The 24,417-nt window shown below is 53.7% G+C and overlaps 1 protein-coding gene across 2 annotated transcripts in view; it reads left to right on the forward strand.

Annotated features, from left to right (window-relative positions):
• Nucleotides 1–24,417, forward strand: part of PHF2 (PHD finger protein 2) — a 95,219-nt gene that overhangs the window by 52,342 nt on the left and 18,460 nt on the right. For both annotated transcript variants that reach the window (XM_069476249.1, XM_069476248.1), the window contains exons 3-11: nucleotides 4,435–4,549; nucleotides 14,129–14,289; nucleotides 17,121–17,262; nucleotides 17,767–17,953; nucleotides 18,763–18,925; nucleotides 20,189–20,276; nucleotides 20,777–20,883; nucleotides 22,354–22,445; nucleotides 23,774–23,863. In XM_069476249.1, the coding sequence (XP_069332350.1) occupies nucleotides 4,435–4,549; nucleotides 14,129–14,289; nucleotides 17,121–17,262; nucleotides 17,767–17,953; nucleotides 18,763–18,925; nucleotides 20,189–20,276; nucleotides 20,777–20,883; nucleotides 22,354–22,445; nucleotides 23,774–23,863 (1,145 nt within the window). The remainder of the gene's footprint in view (nucleotides 1–4,434; nucleotides 4,550–14,128; nucleotides 14,290–17,120; nucleotides 17,263–17,766; nucleotides 17,954–18,762; nucleotides 18,926–20,188; nucleotides 20,277–20,776; nucleotides 20,884–22,353; nucleotides 22,446–23,773; nucleotides 23,864–24,417) is intronic.

The raw sequence follows: 24,417 nt of genomic DNA on the forward strand, positions 1-24,417 counted from the left end.
TTTCCAGCACCTCACTGAGCCCATCTTGGAAAGCTCAGGGCCTGGTTGTCTTCATGACAGGAATGAGACAAGCTTCTGGCAGGACCTGGGGCTGCACCATGGGGCCTGGGGGGCAAGTGCCAGGGCAGAGCAGGGTTGGAGCCAGGATACCCCAGGAGGTGCTCCCCTGGGTGGAGGACTGGCTGAGGGGCCCTGGTAGGGTGCTCAGGAGCATGCTGGGGGTGGCGCTGCTCTTGTGTGTTTTGTGCGGCAGGTGCGTGTGTGCGTCACTTGAGACGGTGGTTCCAGATTCTTAGGGAGAAGTTGGAAACCCCAGGCCAGGAGCCTCTCACCCTGGCAGTCAGCACATGTTCTGAAGGGTCCTCACCTGAGAGCTCTCTCTTGCGCTGGGACTGGGGTAGGGCAATGGTGGGGTGCAAGGGCTGGGCAGGTTGTGCATGTTGTGCACACTGGTGAGTGCAGTTTTGATTTCTCCAGCATCCCCCGTATCCCCAGAAGCAGCTTCTGCCCAACAATGGCAGCCTGCCCGCTGTAGGAGGCGTGTGTGCCTGCCTCACCCAGAGCCTGCCCCGGTGCTTAGGGGGGAGTTTGGGCAGAGGCCTGGTGGTCCCCACCTGTTCTTTTTAGCAGCTAAGAGCCAAGTGCAGGATCCCCTTTCTGTGGCCTAAGGCCTACTTCCCAGAGAGTGATGTTCTAGACCAGCAGACAGTGCTGGGAGTGCAGCTGGTGGGACCCCAGCCCTTCCCTAGCTGTGCACGCGTGTGCATGTGTGCATATATGTGTGTGTACATGTCTATGCATGTCTGTGTGTGTCTTAGTCCATTTGGGCTGCTATAACAAAATACTACAGACTGGGGAACTTCAGTAATAGAAAATTTATTTCTCATAGTTCTGAGGTTGGAAGTCCAAGATCAGGGTACCAACAGGTTCAGTGTCTGTTGGGGACACCTTCATCGCTAACGGCACCTCCTGACGTGGTGGAAGGGGCGAGGAAGCTCTCTGAAGCCTCCTTCATAAGGACTAATCCCATTCATAGGCTCCCCCCCATGACCTCATCGCCTCCCAACAGCCCCACCTCCTGGTACCATCACCCTGGGGTTTGGATTTCAATGCGAATTTTGGTGAGACACGAACTTCAGTCCACAGCAGTGAGCATGTGCCTGTGTGTGCCGAACATGCTGCGTAAATTCTGTGAGTCGGTACTGAGGGATGTGTGCTCCAACAGGGACTGAGCATGCGGCTCTCGCACCTTCGCCAGTGCGCATGCTCAGACTTGGAATGAGTCTGTGCTGTGGCCAGAGCCTGCCCGTGACACCCCCACTCCAGTCGCACTTTCCACCCTGAGGCGCCTTGGTGACAGAGGGCTCCTCCACATCCCGGAGAGGCTCCCAGCCCTGGAACCCAGAGCCCTCTGGAGGCCCCGAGCCTGCCTCTACCTTTCCTGCTCCTGCCGCCTGGCCTGGGGATGGGGTTCACAGCAGTATGGGGATGGGGACAGGGACATTGCCCGGTTCCCAGAGTGAGCTGTGCCTGCCACCCAGTCCTCACGCTTTGCCTTCTCTTTATGAAAGCCTTGACGATGCAGATTGTTGAGTCCCTCCCTGTGGTGTCTTATTGCGTCCCTTGAACTGGCCTTGGCCATGGGCCCCACGGGTTTACCTGACTGACACAGATTTGGTACAGGGCCCAGGGTTCCCGCCCAGGAACTTGGCACGGCGTCCCCGTCTGACAAAAAGGCACAGGAGGGAGCAGCAGAGCGGTTAGCAGCAGCTCTGAATCACAGCTCTGTGGCTGATAGGAGGTCACTTATCTTTCTGGACATACTCTCCTCATCCCTGAGATAGGCTGTGACCATCCTATCCTGCAGGGTTAGGGGACACCACTTAGCCGTGTCTGTGGTGCACCATCACAGGGACAGAGTTATCACAGTTTCCCCATGTGGCCTCCCGGGACAAGGCACTATGTTACCTTCTGCTGGAGACCCTGGCACAGCTCCACATCTCTGGGCTCAGACTCTGCATCAGTCAAGTGGGGACCCCGCCCCATGAGAGAGGAGAGGAGGGGGAGCAGCCCAGGGAACCTGGCCACATGTAGTGTCCTCAGACAGGAGCTGGGGTTGATGAAATAGTGACCGCATGTACCTGCACCATTTCTGTGGTGCTGCCTCCTCTTCCTCAGTCTCCCCAGACAGCCCCGAGGCCTCGTCTAGCTGCAGCGTCACCGCTGCCTTGTGACCAGCAGGGCTACTGCCAGCTCTCACCTGCCCCACTGCCATCCTGGGCCTCCACTGCAGCCCCTCCTCCCATCCCTGCTCACTCTTCCTGCTCCTCACAGCTGGTGACCCCAAGGTAACCAGAGAGGCCTCGCTTGGTGCAGAAAGCCCAGATCTGGAAGTTTCCTCTCTGGGCCCTCTTGGCTCCTCGTGGAGTGCACATAACTGCCTCTGTTTCCTCGGGGCCGAAACCCCATGCCCCTGGCTGAGCATCTGAGCATGCACACCCTCAGGGCCTGCCTAAGCCCCCTGCTCGTCTGAGCTCTTTAAGAAGCAGGGGCTCCCAGCCATCTGTCACTTGGATGACACCCACCCCCATGTCCCCAGCCTTGCGCAGAGCTGAGCCACTCAGTGAGTGCTCATAAACTGTGCCAGGAGAGCAGGTCAGAGTTACCTGTGGCCTCAGCATCGCCTGGCACAAGTTGGCGCCAAGAGGCCAGGTGCATGGGTTGGACCAAGCCTGTTCCCACTGACAGTCTCAAAGGCAGCTGCATCCACCTCCCCTTCTAAGGTGCCCTGAAGCTGAGCGGCCAGTGTGGTGATGAGGGGGGCCCCGTCTGCTCACTGACACTTCCCCTGTGCCCACTGTGTGCTGGGCCTGGCCCTGGCCTCGGGGGGCATGCAGGGATGAGCCCAAGGGTCTGGTACAAGCACCAGGCCCAGGAACAAGCATCTGCTGCACTAGGTAGCTCTGCCGTGAGAAGTGGGGCCCGGCAGAGCCCTGGAGCAGGCGCTGGGAGTGTGCTGACTGACACGCCTCGGCCACCCCACAAGCTGGTATGAACATCTCTCTGTTAGAGGTGAGGTGCAGAGATATCAAGAAACTTGCCCGAGGTCACACAGCTAGATGGTTGGGCAGGAAAGACTTGAACCCTTTTGATTGCTCATCTGTGCCCAATGCTGCAATCAGAAGTCCTGGCTTCCAGCCCTGACTCTGCAGGCTCTTCCCAGTTTTCCATGATGTGCACCTGAATCCTGGACAGGGTGATCAAGCGCAGTGGGAAGGTTCTTTGCAAACCAAAGGCCCCGGCCCCACCTGCCCCTGCCCTTTCCTGGGCTGTGCTGGTAGCAGTTCCTGCTCAGGGACAGTCATTATCAGTGGGCAGTCATCAGCTTCCTTTGTCCCCACAACCACCAGGCCTCAGGAGGATGGGGACACATGTCCTTCTGGGGCCACAACCCCCTCCCCTGCAGCCCTCATGCATCCTCATTGTGAAGGATGGGCACCCTGCGGGTTCTACCCAGCTCTGCTCTTGAATCCAGTCTCCTGACTGCACAGGGGTCTGTCTGCATCAGACTCAGCCAAGCAGCCCCCAGGGAGGGCATCTGTGTGCCTTGGTGGCCAGCCTTACCTGAGTTACTCTGGGTGTGCTCTGGATGAGTAGGAGGCTAGGAGTCAGGGACATGGGAGGGTGGAGAGGAAATTGCTTCCCTCCCTTCAGTAGGGATGGGTGGGTGTGCGTGGGGCTTGGAGGTCTGTAGGGGTGTGTGTGTGTGTGTGTGTGCACGTGCGCATGCACATGTGCGAGTGTGCCTGTATATGTGTGCTTGTGCACACATTGTTGCGTGGGTGTGCAGTCCAGTTGGGACGGGTACACACACACACATGTAAAAAGTCCAAGCTGTGTGTGCCTGGTGCCCTGGAGGAGTTGTGCCCTAGGGCAACCTGAGGAAGTGGACGGGGCAGGGAGGCTGTGAGAAGCATGTGGGGGGCAGCCCAGAGGAGAGGGGGTGTGCACTGACTGGGGAGGTGGGAGGAGGGGAACAAGACCGTGAGGTCCAGGCTGCCCTTACCTTTGGCTGGGACTGTCAGGGCAGTGATGGTCCCAGCAGGGAGGTGACAGAGTCTGACTCTGGAGACCAGGCAGGCAGTGGCATCCAGCCACGGGATGGTGAGGCTCAACCTTAGCTAGGGACCTTATCAGGCAGTGCCTCTGCAGTGGTCTTGGCAGATTTGGGGCCTGAATGAGGAGGGGTCCTTGGAGACCCCAGCTTCTGTGTCGGGGAGCAGTGGACGGCAGTGTCACGAGTTGGGGGGTGTGGGTGGGTGTGGACCTGAGGCTGGGGAGAGGGTGGACTCCTCACTGTGTGCATGGAGGGGAGCTGGGTGGGCTGGGGTTCTCAGGGGAGGCATAGGCCCCACCTCCTCTCTCCCTCCACAGTGAAGAAGAAGCGGACCTGGCACAAACACGGCCCAGGGCAGGCACCTGACGTCAAGCCTGTGCAGAATGGCAGCCAGCTCTTCATCAAGGAGCTGCGGAGTCGGACTTTTCCCAGGTGGGGCCTGAGGGTGTGGGGAGCCCCAGGGGCCGCCCTTCCCCTCCTCAGGCACTGCCCCCCTCCTGCCATGCTCCACCAACTGCAGCCAGGGGACACGCACTCTATACGTCTGTCCTGCCTGTCCTGTCCATCGTCAGGGGCTCCCAATGCTGGGAAAGTGGGGAACAGCAAACCTGTCCCCTGGAGGCAATGTTGCCCCCAGTGCAACCCCAGTGCTCCTGGCAGATGGGCCGAACTCCTTCCCTTTGTCAGAACCTCCCTGCGGGTGAGGGGAGAAGCAGTGCTAACTGTTGTCCTCTGGGCAGAAGGAACCTCTGTCCCCACCTGGGTGTGCCAGACACTTGCCAGATGCTGTCCTAAGTCTGTGGCTCTTGAGCCTCCCTCTGCTCCACAAGCTCCCTCTCAGAGACCCCCGCTGCCCCCACCCTTACTCTGCATGAGGCCAGGGGACAGAAGTCAGGCCTCAGGGAGGACGCAGCGGGGCTCTGCTCCTGGTAAGGAAGGAGCCGTGTGGGGGAAGCTGCTCCCCTTGCCCCATGGTGCGTCACGGGCTGGAGATGGCTTCTGTTTGTCTGACGAAGTCTTTATTTCTCCTTCACTTTTGAAGGACAGTTTCACTGGGCAAAGAATTCTAAGTTGGTGGGTTTTTTCTTTCGATGCTTTGAATATTTCACCTCATTCCCTTCTTGCTGGCGTGATTTCTGATGCGAAATCCAGAGGAACTCTTATCCGGGCTCATCTATGGGTAAGGCGCTTTCCCCTCTGGCTGTTCTTTTCTAACCCCCTTACTGATGCACCATTTATAGACCCAGTTCACCCGTTTAAAGGGTACAGTTCAGTGGGTGTTACTGTGTTCACAGATACGTGCGCCATCACCAGTCAATTTTGGAACATTTATATCACCCCAAAAAGAATCCTGTAACCTTTCTCCATCACCCCTGTCTTCCCATCACCACCCCCCACCCACAGTCCTAAGCTACTATTGGTATGCTTTCTTGTCTTTATGGATTTACTGACTTTAAACATAATGCAAACGGAATTGTACAATATGTGACTGGCTTGTTTCATTTAGCAGAACGTTTTCAAGGTTCATCCATGTTGTAGCCTGTGTCAGTACCTCATTCCCTTTCTATGGCCGAATAACACTCCGTGGTATAGATATTCCACGTGGATATTCTATCTACCCATTCATCAGATGATGGGCATTTGTGTTATTTCCACTTTTGGGCTCCTATGAATAGTTCTGCTGTAAACATTTGTGTACAAGTTTTTGTCTGAATATATGTCTTTATTTTTTTAAGGAGTGAAATTACTGGGTTGTATGGTAACTCCATGTTTGTTTGATTGAGGAACTGCCAGGCTGTTTTCCAAAGCAGCTGCACCATTTGGCATTCCTGCCAGCAGCATGTGAGAGTTCCAGTTTCTTCACATCCTCACCAGCACTTGTTATTATCTGACTCCTTTATTCTGGCCATCCTAGTGGGTGGGAAGTGATTATCTCATTGTATCTTGATCTACGTTTCTCTAATAATTGAAGATGTTGAGCATCTTTTCATGTGCGTATAGATCTTTGTATATTTTCCTTGGAGAAATAACTATTCAGATCCTTTGCTTGTTTTTAATTTTTTTGTCTTTTTATTATGAAATTTCAAAGTTCTTTATGTAGTATATTCCAGATACAAGTCTGTTATCCAATATATGATTACAAATACTTTCACTTTCTTGACAGTGTGCTTTGAAGCAGAAAGTTTTTAATTTTAAGTCCAATTTATCTATTTCTTTTTGTTGCTTGTGCTTTTGTTGTTGTATCTAAGAGTCCATTGTCAAATCCAAAGTCATAAAGATTTATCTCTTTGTTTTTTTCTAAGAGTTGTGTAGTTTTAGCATGTACGGTTTGTTCTTATATATTTTTAGCTAATTTTTACATGTGGTGTGAGGTAAGGACCTAACTTCATTTTTTTACATGCAGCTATCCATTTGTCTCAGTACCATTTGTTTAAAAGACTGTTCTTTTGCTATTAAATGGTCATGGCACCCTTGTCAAAATCAATTGGCCATAGATATACCTGTTTACTTCTGGATATTCAATTCTATTCCTCTGATCTATATCTATCCTTATGTCAGTACCACACTATCTTAATTACTATAGCTCTGTAATAAGTTTTGAAATCAGAAAGTGTGAGTCCTCCAACTTTTTCTTTTTCAAGTTTGTTTTGGTCAGTCTGGGTCCCTTGCATGTCCACATGAATTTTAAGATCAGCCCATCAATTTCTAGAAAGATGTCAGCTGGGATTCTGAAAGGGATTGTGTTCAATCTGTAGATCACTTTGGGAATATTGCCATCTTAAAAATGTTTAATCTTCTGACCTATGAACATGGATGCTTTTCCATTTATTTACATTTTTCAAATTCCTTTCAACAATGCTTTATAGTTTTCAGAGTATAAGTTTTACACTTCCTTTGTTAAATTTATTTCTAAGCATTTTATTCTTTTTGGTGCTCTCGTAAATAGAATTGTTTTATTAATTTTATTTTCAGAATGTTCATTGCTAGTACATAGAAATACAATTGATTTTATATGTTGATCTTGTATCCTGCAACCGTGCTGAACTAGTTTATTAATTCTAATAGTTTTTTAATGGGTTCCTTGGGACTTTCTATACATAAGAGCATGTCATTTGCAGATAGAGATAGTTTTACTTTTTCCTTTCCAATTTGGGTGACTTGTATTTCTTTTTCTTGCCTAATTGCTATGGCAAGAACCTCCAGTATAACCCTGAATAGAAGTGGCAGGGCAAGGGTGGTCAGAGCCCCACCCAGTTCTCTCAGTTCCATGAGTTGGGGCTGAGTGCAAGAAGGCAGCCCCTGCCTCTTGACAGTACTTGCCTAGGACTTAGCCTCGGCAACAGATAGCTGGGGCAGAATGAGAAACAGAGGTCCTGCTTCCCCCAGGAAAAAAGCCCTGCAGCTGGGAGCTGGTGGGGAGAAAGCCCGTGTTCTTGGCTGCAGCATTTGGGAATAAGTGGAATCTCCACCTCACTGAGCCACGAAGGTGAAGGGAGGGAGCAGGATTGGTTCAAATATCAGAGACTCTTGCCTTTCATACTGAGTTCTTAGAGAACTTCTTGAACAGATGTTTCTTCTTTGCTTTAGGACCATTTCCAGAGGCTTTGAATAGTTGTTTTATAAATTTCACCAGTTTTGTTGTCATGCTGGAAGTTGACCTCTCTCATCTGACTTCTTTTAAGATACTTGTTTGTCTTTGGTTTTCTGCAGTTTGAATATGATATGCCTAGGTGTAGATTTTTTGGTATTTATCCTGCTTGGTGTTGTCTGAGCTTTCTGGATCTGTGGTTTCATGTCTGTCATTACATTTGGAAAATTCTCAGCCATCATTACTTCAAATATTTGTTGTGCTCCTTTCTCCGTTTTTTGTTTTTTTTTTTTCTTTCTGATATTCCCATTATACACATGTTATACCTTTTGCAATTCTTGTACATTTTGTGGATATTCTGTCCCACCCCTTCTCTTTTTTTCTTTGTTCTCTTTGCATTTCAGGTTGGGAACTTTCTATTTTAACATAACTTCAAGCTCACTGATTCTTTTCTCAGCCATGTCCAGTCTACTGATGAGCCTATCAAAGTCTGTCTTCGTTTTTGTTACAGTTTTTTTAAATATATATTTGTAGTATTTCCTTTTGGTTCTTTCTTAGTTTCCATCTCTCTGCTTACATTATCCCTCTGTTCTCACATGTTGCATGTTGTCCACTTGTTCCATTAGTGCTTCTAGCATGTTAATCCTAGTTATTTTAAATTTCCTGTCTGATAATTCCAAAATCTGTACAGTGTCTTAGTCTTGTTCTGATGCTTGCTTTGTCTTTTCAGACTATGGTTTTCCTTGCCTTTTAGCATGCTTGTAGTTTTTTATTGCAAGCTGGACATGATATATTAGGTAATAGGAACTGAGATAATTAGAGTTTAGTGTGAAGTTTTATGTTAAATTTGCTATACCTCTAGGTGCCAGAGACTTCTGTTTCTTATAGTTTCCTTGTTTGTTTTTCTCCCATTTTCTTTGGATTTTCCGAAGAATTCCTTATTAAATAGAGTCTCTGTCCTGCAACTTTCTCAGTTATGATCAGGTGTTATTATACTGATGTATAGTGGTAAGGTTTTGGGGAGGGGAAGTATTCTCTAAATTCATGATTAAATCTCAGTTTTGTAGTGTCTAGGCTTTGAGTGTCTGGCCTGTGACTTTCAGAAGCATTTCTCATCCCTTTTTTTTTTTTCTCACCTGTGACAAGAGAGCTAGGAGGACTGGAGCTGGCCAATTGCCTTTCCCCCTGTCAAATAAGGGTCTGACAAAGTGGTCCCTGGTGGGCAGACTTTTGTTATAGAGAACACTCTGGGTATATATAAAAATAGTTCCTTTTTCCCTTCCTCTGCCTGAATCAGGAAGGGATGTTGACCATGAGAATCTGGCAGAGTTCCTGGAGATGAAACCGGTGACAACGTGGGTCTCCTCTAAGACCGGGCCCCGGGAGTTTTTAACTCTCAACCTGCTCCACACTCAACTGCCAGCAGTTTGTTAAAAGTTACCACTTAGGTGTTCCTACCAATTACTGCCTCCAGCAGCTTCTGCTTCAGAATTTTTCTGTATTTTCCTTTTTCCCCAGATTTTGGGGTGGTTGTTTGTCCTAGGACCCCAATTCTCTGACGAATCTCAGAATATATGTTGCTGTTCAGTTTGTTCAGCTTTTGTCTTGTTGTGAGGATGCAAGTGGCGACTTTTAAGCTCTTTACATGCTGAAGTTAAAACCAGAACTCCAGTTCTGCATTATTTTAGCCACTTCATGTTAATTGGGTTCCTTTTATTGTTGAGTTATGTTGACCAAAAAAGTCATAAAACCTATAAATTTAGAAAGGAGGCCTTATTCCTAGAACAGGGTACCACAGCCTGCAGGTGGGAAATGGAGCCTTTGGCCAAAACCTAAAAGCTAGTGCTTTGAGAGAGAGAGAGAGAAGAGGTAAAGATACAGAAATTTATGTTGAATGGGGTGGCTGAATATGCATATTTAACAAGCTATAGGCGGAGTCATGAATATTTGTGAAAGGAGAAACATATACACGCGCACTTGAGCTTCATGCTACACCATGGGTACCGTGTTCAGAAAATGGAGGCCTTAGCATGATCCCAGGATGGTGTTGTCGGCCCTCTGATGCCAAAAGGTGAAGCAGAGGACACGAAATCCCTCTCTGTAGACTGATCAGAACCACTCCATGGTCAGTGGTCTCTTATCAGGAAGGAATGCTAGTCGTTGTGCCAAAACTGCAAAAAGGGAGTTAGATGGTGGATGGAAATCAACAGCAGAGCAAGTCTTTCCAAAGTGCTTGTTCTATTTAACACCTAGGGAAGGTGGTGGTTAATGAGGGAGGGGGTATGACAAGGTGTGTCTGACCTCCCTCTCTGTCATGGCCAAGAACTCAGTTTTAAGGTTTTTCTGGGGTCTTCTTGGCCAAGAGGGATCTGTCCAGTCAGTTGGGGGACTTAGAATTTTATTATTTCTCAGTTGTAAGAATTGTTTACATATATAGATACTTGTCATTTAACTGATATTTTCTGCCATTCTGTGGGGTGTCTTTTACTTTCTTGATAGTATCAATTTGAAACACAAAAACTTTAGTTTTGATAAAGTCCAGTTTATCTGTTTTTTTTCTTTTGTTGCTTGTGCTTTTGGTGTCACAGCTAGGATATCATTGCCTAATTCAAGATCATGAAGATTTTTTTATTTTCTTCTAAGAGTTTTATAGTTTTAGCCTTTATATTTAGGTCTTTGACTCATTTTGAGTTAATAGTATTTGTATGTTGTGTGAGGCAGGGGTCCAGCTGTATTCTTTTGTGTGTGGATATTCAGTTTTTCTAGCTCCATTTATTGAAAAGACTGTCCTTTGCCCCATTGAACTGCCTTGGCACTTTTGTTGAAAAGCAGTTGACTGTAGTTGTGAGGATTTATCTCTGGGCACTCAGTTGTAGTCCATTGCTCTGTCTGTCTCTTCGTATGCCAGTACCACACTGTTGTAGCTTTGTAGTGAATTTTGAAGTTGGGAAGTGTCCTCCAACTTTATTCTTCTTTCTAAAGACCATTTTGGTCATCTGGGATGCCTTGAATTTCCAATCAGCATTCCAAGTTCAGTTTGTCAGTTTCTTCAAAGAAGTCAGCTAGGATTTTGATAGGGATTGTGTGGAATCTGTAGATAAGTTTCCTGTTGTTTCTAGAATCCCACTTTTTCCTTCTAGATTTGATTTTCTTCTTATTGAATTATATCCTTTAGTAGTTCTTTCAGCAAAGGCCTATGAAAAATACACTCTCTTGTCTGACAGTGTTTTCGTTTCATCCTTACTCTTGAATGATTCTAATATTCTGAAATGGATCTAATGTTCTAGAGTGAAAGTTATTTTTAGCTCTTTGAAGATTGTTTTTGGTCATTTTTTGACATCTTTTGTTGCTGATAAGATGTCCATTGTCAGTCTAGTTGCTGTTTTTTTGGTTTTGTTTTGTTTCTGTTAAATAATCTTTTCTTTTTTCTCTGAAAATATTTAAGATTGTGTCTCTTTCATGTACCATGAGTGTACCATAATGCCTCTAGGTGCACATTTATCTTTGTTTATCCTGTCAGAACTCAGTAAGCCCCTTTGTTTCAAGGAGTCATATCTCAATTCTGAAAAATATTCTATTTTCTCTTTTAATAGCATTTCTTCCACATTCTCTGTATCATTTTTCAAATCTTTCTTCCAATTTACTATTTTTTCAGCCAACTACCATTTAATGCATCCACTGAGTTTTAAAAATTTCATTTATCATATTTTTCATTTCTAAAATTTCTATAAAGTTCCTTTTCAATGTTGCCTGGTCTTTTTTTATGCTTCCCTATTTTTGCTTAATCTTCTTGATATCCTTTTGAATGTGTTCAATATATTTATATCTTAAAATCTCTTTTTCAGTTGCTCTGCTATCCTCAGTTCCTGTGACCTGCTGTTTTGTTTGGTGTCTGTCCCGCTAGTTCCCTCCTTCTGTGAGGCAAGAGCCCTAGGAGAGTCATTTTCTGTGGTGGCCAGGGTGTCCTTGGCTGCTGGGGTGTCCCTACAATATGGTTTTGTGTTTGCCTTTTCCTGGGGTCATGTGGGTTGCACAAGATTAGTTCCAGATCCAATTTGGGTTTAGTGTGAATTTGAAACTCTCACGAGTGAGACAAGAGCTTAGAATTTGGATTTATCAAGGGTGACTCTCTACCTGTGGCCCTGGCAGGTGGGAGGCTCCCCTTTGCTTCCAAAGCTTCCTTTGCACGATCTCGACACCCGTGAGCCTTTCACAAGTTGTCTACACATGTTCCTTCTTCTCCCTTGCCCCAGCCCTCCTGGTTTATCCTCAGTGCTGTTTCCTCATGATCAAAGCCAGTGGATACTCTTTAGTTCTGGTCTTAATGCTTTAGTTCTGAGCTCTTGGCAAATTTGGGCACTGCAGCCCTCTCTGTCTTGGAAGTCCTGTCCTTCTTGGGGATGAGTTTCCTCAGCTTCTTCTCCTCTGACTGCCCTCCCTGAAGGCTCAGCCCCCAGCCAGCGGCTCCCCAGCCTCTTTCCACTGCCTCCAGCTCTTCTGAGCTCCCAACCTGTCTCTCAGCTGGCACATCTATTGGAGAATCCGGCACATATCTCAGACCAAGTATGTCCCCAGCTCCGCCCGATCTCCTGCCCTGCTCCTGCCCGCTTCCCCAGGGCCCTCTTGGCTCAGACCAGTGCCTGGCCATCTGCCTTTGCCTGCTCCTGTCCCTCGATCCCTCAGAGCCGTTGTCATACCTATTGGTCTCCTGAAACCCCTGTGCCCCTCACTATGCCTGATCCAGGCCCCCACGCCCTGAGTCCCCTCCTGATGCTCACCCCATCCTGGTGCAGGTCACTGTCTACATAGCATCGGCAGAACCACAGACCGTGTCAGCACCCTACTCAGACTGTCCCCCAGTGCCCCACCTCCCTGCTGTTCCTCACACTGGTCACTTCTCTCCCCTCGAAGGCACACTCCTTCTCCCTCCTCCCCCGCCTGCAGATCTGGGCTTGAGTTCTTGCTTCTGTTCCCCACCATCTTCCCCAGTGCTGCTCATGCTGTGCCCGTCCCACGGAAGCCTGTCGTAGCGTCACCAGGCAGGGGCTATTCCAGCACAGCCCTATGGGGCCCTGGTGCCAAGGCAGCGCCCTGCACACAGTGGGGTAGGGTGGGGGCTCGGTGGACCACAGCTGCCCAGGGTCCCCTCAAGGAGCAGGAGGCAGCCTGGGCCCAAGAGGTCCAGGTCCAGCTGTGTGGCCCTGAACAGACCAGGCTTTTCCTGGGCCCCCACCTCCTTCGCCTGGAAGATTGCTGGGACTGTCAATTCTCTGTGAAGGTCATTTGTCCCCTTTGCCTGGGGGCCCCTCTCATCTGCCTCTGACCCTGCAGTGGCAGCAGTGTCCAGTAGGGGGCAGGCCAGGACCGGACTCTCTTATTCCAGATCCTTGGCTGGCACAGCGCATGAGGGTCACCCTTGCCAGCTGGGGGACATCCAGCCCTGCCCCCTGCCGCTTCCTCTGGGGCAGGACTGTGGGGACAAGCAGGACTGGGCAGGGCAGGGGGTGAAAGGGGACCTGGTTTCTACCCCTGCCCTCTCCACACAGCTTTGTCCAAGGCCTTCCCCCTTTTGGGGGGTTAGGGTCCACAGTCTTGGTGGCTCCTCCTCATCAGCTGTGACTCTGGTGGCCTCCGTACCCCTGCAGGGGGAGTCACTGGGCCCCAGGAGAGGTGAGTGAGGGGCCTGCCCAGGTCTGGGTGTTGGTGTGGCCACATTGTACAGCTCCCAGGGCTCCTGGTGAGGGGTCTTGGCCCAGGGCCTGGAAGACAACATCCCCTCTGAGGGTTCCTTCCTTCTATAACACGGAGACATGAATTCCTGAGGGTGTATTGGGATCTGGCGTCTAGTGGCCGTGGTCGGACAAGGGAACTGGCCCGCCCCACAGACGCCCTTGGGTGCGCCTGCATCCTAGGCTCACCTTGCCCTACCCAGTGGTGGCTGTCCTTGGGCAGTGCTCCTTGCACTTGGCTCAGCCTGACAGGGACTGTCCCTTTTGCTGCACTCTCGCATCCCAAGCTCTCCCTCCAGGTGCAGTGGGAGGAGCCACCATCCCCTGTCGGGTCAGGGCTGAGAGGGCAGTGAGGGATGGCCTTGCTCAGGCCACAGTGCTCCTGCCTCTCTGTGCCTGGCAGGAAGGCCCTTGTCACCACTTACGTTTCTGCCTTGAAGTCTGTGGGACCAGGTGTCCCTGCCCCCAGGCGATGGGGCTCCCTCGGTCAGCACCACATCTGCTCCCTGGCTGCCCCATGGCCCCTGGGTGTGCTGCCTCTGGCCAGACCTCCTCCTGTGGCTGTGGGAGGCAGGTGGCCAGGTGGGCTCAGCCTCTCCAGCCCTGAGGCCCCACCCAGGCCTATCCTGGGGCGGGAGGTTGATATATGTGGCCCTTAGCCCGACGTGGCCTCTGACCTGTGCTTCCCCACAGCGCTGAAGACGTGGTGGCCCGTGTGCCGGGCAGTCAGCTCACACTGGGCTACATGGAGGAGCATGGCTTCACGGAGCCCATCCTCGTCCCCAAGAAAGATGGGCTGGGCCTGGCTGTCCCAGCCCCCACGTTTTATGTCAGTGACGTTGAGAACTACGTGGGTAAGTGCTGTTGCCTTCACATGACTGTGGGGCCGGAGCTGGGAAGCACCTGTGCCTGCTTTCCCCCATGCCCCGGCTGCAGCCCAGGGGTGGTGTGGGCAAGTGAGACTCAGGGCTCGCCACAGTCCATTCCTGGTGTTCTTAGATCAGCCCCCACATCCCACCGAGACAACATGTGACCTGGCAGGCCCCTTCCCTCTCAGTTACTCTGGCTGCAAAGTGGGGGCTGGTCTGGTGGACCCCTTGGTTCTGACAGCTGTGACTCCCATTACCTTTGAGTGCTGCGTGACAGTGCCATGCCCGGGAGGCCCAGTGGTGTGGGGCCTCTGCCGGCCTGGGCCTGGCACTCCGTGACTGTACCACGACCCACCCCCGTGGCACCAGGGCTGCCTCCCGTTCTGGATTCCTTCTGGGTTCCAGCCAGTGCAGTGGGCAGCTCCCACCTCAGGTCCCCGTGCAGCTCCCAGTGCCATGACATGCTCCGTCGGGCGTGTGTGGGTGGAGGACGTGCCTGTGGGGGGCACCGTCCAGCAGGCAGCTGGCACTGGGGCTTCCTGGGGCTCAGGGTGCTTGTGGGGGATGCCTGGGTGGCTGGTGGGGGAGGAAGAGAAACCCTGAAAAGGTGGACGCCCACGTCACGAGAGGTGCCGGCCGGGGCCCTGAGACAAGCGCTCCAGCGCTCTGAGCCTGCTGCTCTTCACCTGTGCGGCCATGTGGGCTGGGTGCTGGCTGTTAAATGAGATCGTCTGTACCAGCTGCTGGGCACGGGGTGACACCCATGCAGGAGGCCACCGAGTTCCATTTCAGTAGGGCCAGGGCCCAGAGCCCTTCCCTGGAGCCACACATCCAGCCTGGGGCCACCCAGCTTGGGCTCCCAGACTCATGTGGAAGAGGAAGGGCCAGCGCTATGGGATCTGGCAGGAGTCTGAGGAACAGGGGCTGGACAGGGCTCATTTGGTGTTGGGATGTCAGGGGTCCACAGGAGGGGGCTGATGCTGTGGGATTCTTGGTGAGGGGGAGGGCAGGCTGGGCATGCCTGGAGCCAGGGTGCCGCCTCTGTCACAAGTGTGCTCCAGGTCCAGCTGTGTTGAGACAGGGTCATCTGGTGGTCTGCGTCTGTGTTGCTCCACGGTGCTGGTCAGCCGGCCCCGTGCGCTGCCGTTCTGCGAGCCTGAGCACACTCACCAGGCGAGCGGGGTGTCCCACACTGAGACGCACTTTACCAGCTTGGTCACGGACCCCCTTCCCGGGCCATCTCTGCCGGGCGCGGAGCACCAGCGCTGACAGCAGACATCTAATGAGGGCCTGCCCGGGCCAGCGTTTCTCCAGGCTCTTCCCGGGAGGAGCCAGTCCATCCCCCGCTCTGCGAGGTGGGGCCACTCGCCAGCAAGGCCTGGGCTCGCCCAGCGCGAGGCTGGGGCCTGGTTTGTCCGTCCGCAGCTGCCCCTGCGGGAGCAGGGAGGAACGGCTTTTAGATGGTTTTATTGCTTTTATGTCTTTCTTTTTCCTTTTTTTTTTTTTTTTTTTTTTTATTATGGAGCTTGGTCAAACACACACAAAAATGAGAGAAGCAAGCAGTGAGCCCCACACACCAGCACGTCCGCAAAAACCACCAGGTTTCTGCTGATTTACTGCCTACCTCAATTTTTTTCTCCTGGAATATTTTAAAGGAAATCTCTTTACATACATTGTTTTACCCATTAAAAACTCCAGTATGCGCTTTAATGGATGGTTTTGTAAAAATATAGTCACAACTTCATTGCATTCTGTGATATTAGTGATAATTCCTTGATCATATGGAAGACCTGGTTTAACTCTTCCCAGTTGCCTTAAAAATGCCTTTTTGCATTTGGCGGTTCAAGTCAGAGTCCAAACAAGAGCCACATGTTGCATTTGGGTTGTGTGTCCCTGCAGTCTCTTTCCCCTGTGACAGCCACTCCTCTCATCCCATAGGCTTTTTGGAAAAGGGGGTTGTTGATCCTGCGGAGTTTCTGACACCCAGAATTTGGTTGTCAGCGTCTGTCACCAGTGTTCCCTGAAAACCCGTGGTTAGAGGCTTGCTTAGACTTGTGTTCGGGTTTCTGGCAGGGCTCCCTCTGGGGTGGTGTGTTTTTGTCCCCGAGGAGGCCTGCAGTGCCTGCCTCACACGTCAGTGATGCAGACACAGTCTGTGGGCCCAGGCCTCCAGCCTCATCTGTCCACAGAAATCCCACGGCCTCTCACCTTGTGGTGTGAGCCCGTTCAGGAGCATTGCGAAGGGCAAGTTTGACAATTCCATCCTTCTTCCTCCCCACTATCCGGCATGCCTTCTGTAAGAACTTTGCCCCTTGGTTGAGTTTCCTCATCAACTACAGAAAAGGCTTTTTTCTTTCTGTATCAGTTTATCAAGTTTTAGAATATTGAATTGGTACACTAGAAATGTAGGGTTTTTGATTGTTTAATTTTTAAAATGTAGGTATGTTCCATGCATTATCTGGGACATATTTATACTTATTTGTTGCTCATCTGAAATTCAGGTTGGCCCGATGTCCTGTGTTTTTATTTGCTAATCTGGCCACCCTTACTAAGGCCTGTTTTGGGGCCACTTCCCAGCATCACTGGGTCCTCATGATAGTCGGAGGGAGGGAACGGCCAGGGAACTTTGTTAAGCCAGGGGACAGCAGGGTGGAGCTGGACATTGGCGCCCAGAGCCTCAGTGTCCAGCCTCCTGGCGGCTGGTGCCCTACACAAGGGCAGCTGACGCATGTGAGTGGCCACCCTGCACCTGCTGGCTGCGTGGGAGGCCGCAGCACCTTCCCCGGGGGCTCACACTCCTCCTGCTGCCTCCCCAGGGCCAGAGCGGAGCGTGGACGTGACGGACGTCACCAAGCAGAAGGACTGCAAGATGAAGCTGAAGGAGTTTGTGGACTATTACTACAGCACCAACCGCAAGCGGGTCCTCAACGTCACCAACCTTGAGTTCTCTGACACCAGGTGAGCGGGGCCACCCCAGGGGTGTGGGGGCCAGGGTTGGGGCTGGGGGCTGGACCCAGGACCCCTCCCGCTCTGGGCCTGCAGCCGTCCTTGGCAGTCACCTCAGAAACAGAGGTTCAAGGTCTCAGGAGTGAGAAATACTGTACATGCTGACTTTTCCTGTTTCATTGTCTTCTTAAAATTTTATTTTTCTTCCTTTTTCTTTTTTTTGTTGAAGCTTGCCATTATCCTGTGGTGCTACAAGTGGTGTGGGTGTCCAGGGGGTAAATAAGTCTGTAACCAGCTGTCAAAATTTGAGTTCCAGGTAGTGGCCATCATCCAAAGCTTAGAGTTTTCTTTGTTGTTTCTGTTATTATTTATGTCTATTTTTCCTCTGCCTTCTTTTCTTTCTTTTGCTCCTGGTGGTGAGCCTCCTGGCGGGGGTACCTTTCCTGTCTTGGGGGCATAAAAAAGGAATGTATCCAGTCCCCTCACCTCTGACCACTGTTCCTCTCTCACCCCCAGGATGTCCAGCTTCGTGGAGCCACCTGACATCGTGAAGAAACTGTCTTGGGTAGAAAACTACTGGCCAGATGATGCGTTGCTGGCCAAGCCCAAAGTGACCAAGTACTGTCTGATCTGTGTGAAGGACAGCTACACCGACTTCCACATCGACTCTGGGGGTGCCTCCGCCTGGTACCACGTGCTTAAGGTGAGCCACGCCCCTCAGGGGCGCCTCACCCTGGACCCAGCCACGGTCCGTCTGCCCGATTGTCTGGAGTCCCCACGAGCCCCAACTGTGGCCAGTATGCTGCTCCCTGGGAGGGACACCGGGTTGTCCAGCCCTGGGACAGGAGGCCATGAGACGTCTCTGGGCCGAGGGGCAAGGCTGTGTGTGGGGCCCGAGAACCGCACGCGTGTCCCTTCCCGGTGGGACTTAGGGCTTATTCACAGCAGGGCAAGGCTGCCGGGCGGCCAAGCACTCAGAGCAGGCGGGAGGTGTTAGAAAGGCGGGCCAGCAGGAGCCGGAGCCCCACAGAAGCCAGTGGCAGAGTGGTGGGGCATCTGAGCGGGCAGAGAGGGCCAGGAGGCTCACCACCAGGGGCAAAGGAAAGAAAAGAAGGCAGAGGAAAAATAGACATAAATAATAACAGAAACAACAAAGAAAACCCAAAGCTTTGGGTGATGGCCACTACCTGGAACTCTTTTGACAGCTGGTTACAGCCTTATTTTCCCCCTGGGCACCCACACCACTTGTAGCGCCACAGAATAATGGCGAGTGGGATGACGGGATGTTGCCCCCTACCATGCTGGAGGCTGCTGTACGCAGAATCTCCCTGACATGCAGACTTCTGAATTGCAAAGCCTGTGTCCCGCTGCAGTGTTGCAGGCAGGAATGGTGGGCGGGGGTGCTTTTCAAGTCAGTGCCTGTCACCCCCCAGGAGCCCCAGGACATGGTGGGCTCCCCTGCCCCACCCTGCAGCCAGCGTGGGCGGCTCTGCCAACGAGCTCTCTTGGCAGGGAGAGAAGACCTTCTATCTCATCAGGCCTGCCTCGGCCAACATCTCCCTGTATGAGCGCTGGCGGTCTGCCTCTAACCACAGCGAGATGTTCTTTGCTGACCAGGTGGACAAATGCTACAAGTGCATCGTCAAGCAGGGCCAGACCCTCTTCATCCCTTCAGGTGAGCGCAGGCAGCCCTGGGGACACAGGTCCTGGGGCACGCTGGCCCTCATCCAGGGTACTGCTCTGACCTTGTGCCATGTCCCCACCGTGGTGTCTCCCAGTGTCACTGGCATGCCTGCTCCCTTGCCCTGGCCTGCCCGCTCGCCCCAGCCCAGTCCCTGCAGAGGGGCCAGCAGTCGGGCTCCGTGGCGGCAGGAGGCCTGGGAACCGGGCTGCTCTCTGGCCAGCAAGGGCGCTCCTCACCATGGGCCACCTCACAGCCTGGCTGCGCTCGTGGTGGCCAAGCCCTACGTGGGAGAACCAGTTCAGAGAGCCCGTGTCATGAGGGCGGCTACAGCATCAAAGACAGCAAGGCCGACCTCAGGAGGAGGCGGTGTCTGCTGATTTGTAATTTTTTATCAAGGGACATTTGGAATCAGTGCTGAAGGAGAAAGCATGTTAGAGTAGAGCCAAGACATCCTGTTGTTTCCCTCATAAATATCCCACTATTTCTGAAAGACTTCCTTTCCTTTCACAGTGACATAATTACAGTACTCTCATCACACCTTAAATAATGAACAATTAACAGCAATTCCTTAGTATCATCAGGTAGCCAGCTGATGTTCACATTTTCTAATGGTTTTATGGTATTCCTTTTCCATTCTAAATCTGTATCCAAATGAGGCCCTCACACTCCATTGATTTATAAGCCCCTGAATCTTTTGTAGTCCCTGGGTCCCCTCCTTCCCTCCTCCAGGGAGAGCTGTGGATTGCCTGGAGTCTGGCCCAGACTCCATCTCTGAGGATAACCTGGGGACCAACCCCAGCTCTGGGGGAGATTTGGCCACCCTGCCTTGTCCCTGGCCCTGCAAGTGGGGTGCCAGGAGGCCTCACCCAGGGTGGGGCTCCCTTTCTTGGTCCGAGTGCTACCCTCACGTGGCCCAAGCAAGTCCCCTCAGCTCTGGGCCTCAGTTTCCCCATCTGTACAGTGCGGGCCTGGATTGAACAGGCTGTGCCACCTCAGACTTGTTTTCTCCCCAACCCCATCACATGGAGGGTGGGATGGAGCCAGGGCCAGACAGCTTCTTCCAGGGATGCCCTGGGCCACTGGGGAAGCTGCAGAGGCAGACGGGACACCGAGGGTAGGGGGGCGGGGGTCCGGGGGAGGCCAGCGCGGGTCTCTGCTGCTGGTGGTCTGGAGCCAGGACAGCCCCTGAGGGCCCACAGGAGCCCCATGCTCGGAGCAAGGTGGAGGGCCAGACCCATCCTGTCTCTCTCTCAGGCTGGATCTATGCCACGCTCACCCCGGTGGACTGCCTGGCCTTCGCGGGACACTTCCTCCACAGCCTGAGCGTGGAGATGCAGATGAGGTAGTGGTTGCCGCTGTCTGCACTCTGGCTCTGCCGGGCAGGGTCCTCCTCTGGCCGGGTTGGTGACAGGCCCCTTGGCCTGAGTCCTGGCTCAGCCTGCCTGTGGGTGGCCTGGGCATGACCGTCAGCCTCGCTGGGCCTCCTTGTTCTGTGGGAGGAAGCGGGGTGGGCTCTAGGGGGGCCCTGAAGGGCCTGGGTGCTGGACAGCCCCAGGCAGCCCTTGGTGGGTTTGGGGTCACTTGAAAGGCTGCTGCCTTCTCTTCCTGGGCACTGACCAAGCTCTCTAGTAGCCACAGCCACAATTCTCTCATGGGTCCCTGAGGCGCAGGCCCACCCAGGGTGGTTGTCCCCTAGTCCACCTCAGCCACGCAGGGCCCAGTGGGGAGGCCTGAGCTGCGTGGCCGAGGTGTGGCCTTGGTGTGGCCGGGGCCTGGATTTACCCTCCAGCATTGACTGCTTGGTACTCAGTGCTTTGAACGGTTCTTTGCTGTGGCTTCCAGAGCGTACGAAGTGGAAAGGAGGTTGAAACTGGGCAGCCTGACTCAGTTTCCCAACTTTGAAACTGCTTGCTGGTACATGGGGAAGCATCTGCTCGAGGCATTCAAAGGTACCGGTCACTCCAGGGTGGGCGTCTGAGTCTGTGGCTGTTGGCTGTGGGGCGGCCAGACCTGGGACTGGGCTCGCTCTCTGGGTCTAAAAGCTGCCTTCCTGGGGCCTGAGCAAGTCCCCCTGGGCCTCAGCCCCCTGGGCCTCAGTTTGCCTGTCTGTGCAAAGTAGGGCTGGATTGAACAGGCTGGGCCAGCTCGGACACAGCCTCTCCTACCACACTTTAGAAAGAGCTCTGGGCTCTAGGTTAAGAGGGACCAGTGTGCCTATGGCCTCTGTGTGGTGCAGTTAATAATGTCCCCTCCGCTCTCCACACATGCCTCCATAGGGGAGGCAGGGGGGCCCTTGCTCTGTAACGAGCTGAGGGGTGAGCGTGAGGGGCTCCAGGTCCCCTTGGGGTCCTCAGGAGCACAGCGGTTGGACCGTGAGGCAGGCTCAGTCCCAGCCCTCAGTGGACACGTGGGCTTCTTGTGGCCACCACCCCTACTCAGCTCTCCAGACTGTGTGACAGTGTGAAGGGAACTGGAGGAGGCTTTGTGTTTGTGTAGGATTTCCTTTTTCAGGGGTGCCCCTCCCTGGAATGTGCTCTTTTTTGGTTCTGATAACAGCCACGAGCTGAGACTTTTATCCAGAATGCTTTGCACTTCGGCTGTAGTTTGAGAAGCTGAAAATGGCCCTTAGTCTTAGCTTGCCAGGTTTCAGTGATGTTTTCCCATTGCTCCCCAAATCTGAAGCACTGAGCTTGACTCTGCCAGAAGGGAGTTCCCAGGAGAGGAGCCCAGTCCTGTCTTCAGAGGGCTCATGCCTGGGGCAGGGGCAGGGGCAGCCTGACCACTGGCCAGCTAGGCCACCATGCCCAAGTCCTCCAGACCCTCTGGGCTTGGGCCTCCTCTGGGCGGGAACGGCAGTTCAGCAGTCTGCAGGGCCAAGGGGACCCGGGGAGCTGCCGTGGGGCCTGGCACACTCTCCAGTGGGCAGCGGGGAGGTCGTACCTTTTCTGTGGAGCTGGCCTCAGCCCCCAAGGGTGTGTTAGAGGCGCTGCTCCTGCAGGAACCCAGCACCTGGCTGAGCCGCGCTTGGTCCCTCAGCTGTGCCAAGGGGTATATGAGGTGGGAATAAGAAGGTGTCTGGGGATGCTGGTGCAGGGCTGTGGGGACAGCCGTGGCCCATCTATCTCCTGGAGTGACTGTGGCCCCTTGATAAGGCAGGGCTGGGGAATTGGGCAGAATAGGGACAGCCAGGCCACCTATTTGGGAGGGTCAGTCCTTCCCCTCACAGGGCAGGCCTCAGGGAGGACCGGCTCCCCAGGTTCCAAGAGGAACCGTTGGCAGTTGGGCAGGTGGCCATGGGTGGAGGCCTCTGGAAGGCTGGACCCTGTGCATCCCCTGGGCTGGCTGAGTGGCCGGGAGTGAAGTTGCCCGCAGGCGGCAGGCTGGGTGCCCTCCCAAGCTCACCACTCTCTCCTCCGCAGGCTCTCACAAATCTGGGAAGCAGCTGCCTCCTCATCTAGTCCAAGGAGCTAAAATTCTCAATGGTGCTTTTAGATCATGGACAAAGAAGCAGGTTGGAACCATGACACAAGGGCCCTAGGGTGGGGGAGCAGGTAGCAAGTGGGAGGACCTGGCTAGAGACCCAGGAGCAAGGGCTCAGCCTGCCTTGGTGAGACTTGGCCTGCGAAGGGCAGGTGGCTCCTCCTTCCCAGCTTGGCCCAGGACATGCCTCTGCCCCAGTCAGACACCTGCTAGCCACCGACTGGGCCACCTGAGGGCCGGGGGTGGGCAGATGTAGATTAAGGGCCCCTCCATCAGGGACACCAGGCAGCATGGTTGCAAGAGCCAGTGGGACATGGGGAGCAGGTGCCGGCCTGCCCTGGGAGGAAGGTGGGTCTGAGGGTAGGGAACAGATGGCCCATGATGGGGACGGCACTGCCTGAGCACAGAAAGGCCTGGAACCTGGCAGGGGCAGGGAGGGGCCAGGGGAATAGCTGGCCGGGTGACCAGGCATCCAGTTCTGGACAGAGGGCACTGGGGATGCCCTCTCTGCTCCTCCTAGCCGGCCTCGACTCTAGCTCAGAAGCCAGGCTGCCAGTGCAGGCCTAGCCCCCCAGCCGACTTTCTTTGTGACCTGAACAGCCCCTCCCTGTGTCCTCTCCCCGAAGACCCTACTGCACTAGCCCCCTTGGGTGTGCTTAGGCTGCTTCTCCACTGAAGGCTCTGGAGAAGCTGGCTTCTGATTGCCCTTCACGTCTTGCTGGGGTTGTGACTACAGACGGGAGGGGAAGGTCCAGCTCAGCCTCGGGCACCCTCAGGGATAGTGTTTCCTGTGGGGGACTCTCCTGTGCAGAGCCACCATGCCCACCCCCAGCCTGAGGGAGGGGGGCTCCCTCCCAGGCCAGAGCCACAGGGTCTGCAGGGGGCCTTCACGAGGAGGAGACTGGGCAGGAAACACCGTGTGCTGCTGCTTCTCCGGTGGGCCAGGCGGGCCAGGCGGGCCAGGTGGCCAGGGCCATCCTGCGGCTCCATCTTCCCCAGGGCATCCCTCCCACCTCAGCTCAGGCACGTGGCCAGGTGGAGTGGACTCATGCCCAGGAAAAAGGGATGGGGCCCATGTCCCCTCCACAGCCTGCTCAGGCAACCTTGTCCCCTCTGGTGCTTGGTTTGTCCATCAGTAGAGTGAGAGCCACAGCAGAGCCTTCTCATCAGGGCAAGGTCTGGCCGGAGACGTGGGTCCAGTTGTTCTATGACCTTGTACAGCCAGGCCTCGCCCTATGCCCGTCTGGGTGGCTGGTGGTCCCGCCTCGGCAGCAGGGAACGGCCTATTAAGGTGCAGGGGGGCAGTCAGGAGCCACAGAGGCCTGAGGGCGCCTGACCGTGTGCCTGGCTGTCCTGCAGGCTTTGGCAGAGCATGAGGACGAGCTCCCAGAGCACTTCAAACCTTCGCAGCTCATCAAAGACCTGGCCAAAGAGATCCGGCTCAGTGAGGTAGGGCCATGCCCAGGGCACTGGACTAGACCTCTGGGGACGAGGGAAGGCCTGCCTGTCTTTCTCTGAGCCTAGGGGCTAGCCTGGTCCAGAGGTGCCAGCCCAGGGAAGGCTAGCATCCCAGATGGCCTTCCCTGTGCTGTCCTGGCTGGGCTCCCCTGCATGAGGGCTCCAGGTCCCAGGGCTCAGGCTAGGCAGCGGTGTCCTGGTGTGAGCACGTAGGGAGTGAGAGATGGCTCTGGGCCACTCTGCAGCTCCCACGGGGTGGCAGGGCTCCGGGGGGCTCTAGGGGAGGAGCCTGTGGCCCAGCCCCTCCAGTCCCAGCTCAAGTGAGCCTGGACGAGCCCCTTGTGCTCGGGGTAGGACAGAAGAGCCCTAGGGTTATGGGGACCAAGTGGCCAATGATGTGGGGCGGTGTGAGCATGTCACACGGTTTGAGACAGATGAGCCTTTCTGGGCTGACAGTGCCTGCCAGTGTGGCAGTGAGTCTCCAGAGCCCTGGCATGTGGACCCTCCTGGGCCACGGTTTGGAAGAAGCAGCTTGTGACCCTCTC

The sequence above is a fragment of the Eulemur rufifrons genome, chromosome 7 (assembly GCF_041146395.1).
Source record: "Eulemur rufifrons isolate Redbay chromosome 7, OSU_ERuf_1, whole genome shotgun sequence".
In the NCBI taxonomy this organism is placed as follows: domain Eukaryota; kingdom Metazoa; phylum Chordata; class Mammalia; order Primates; family Lemuridae; genus Eulemur; species Eulemur rufifrons.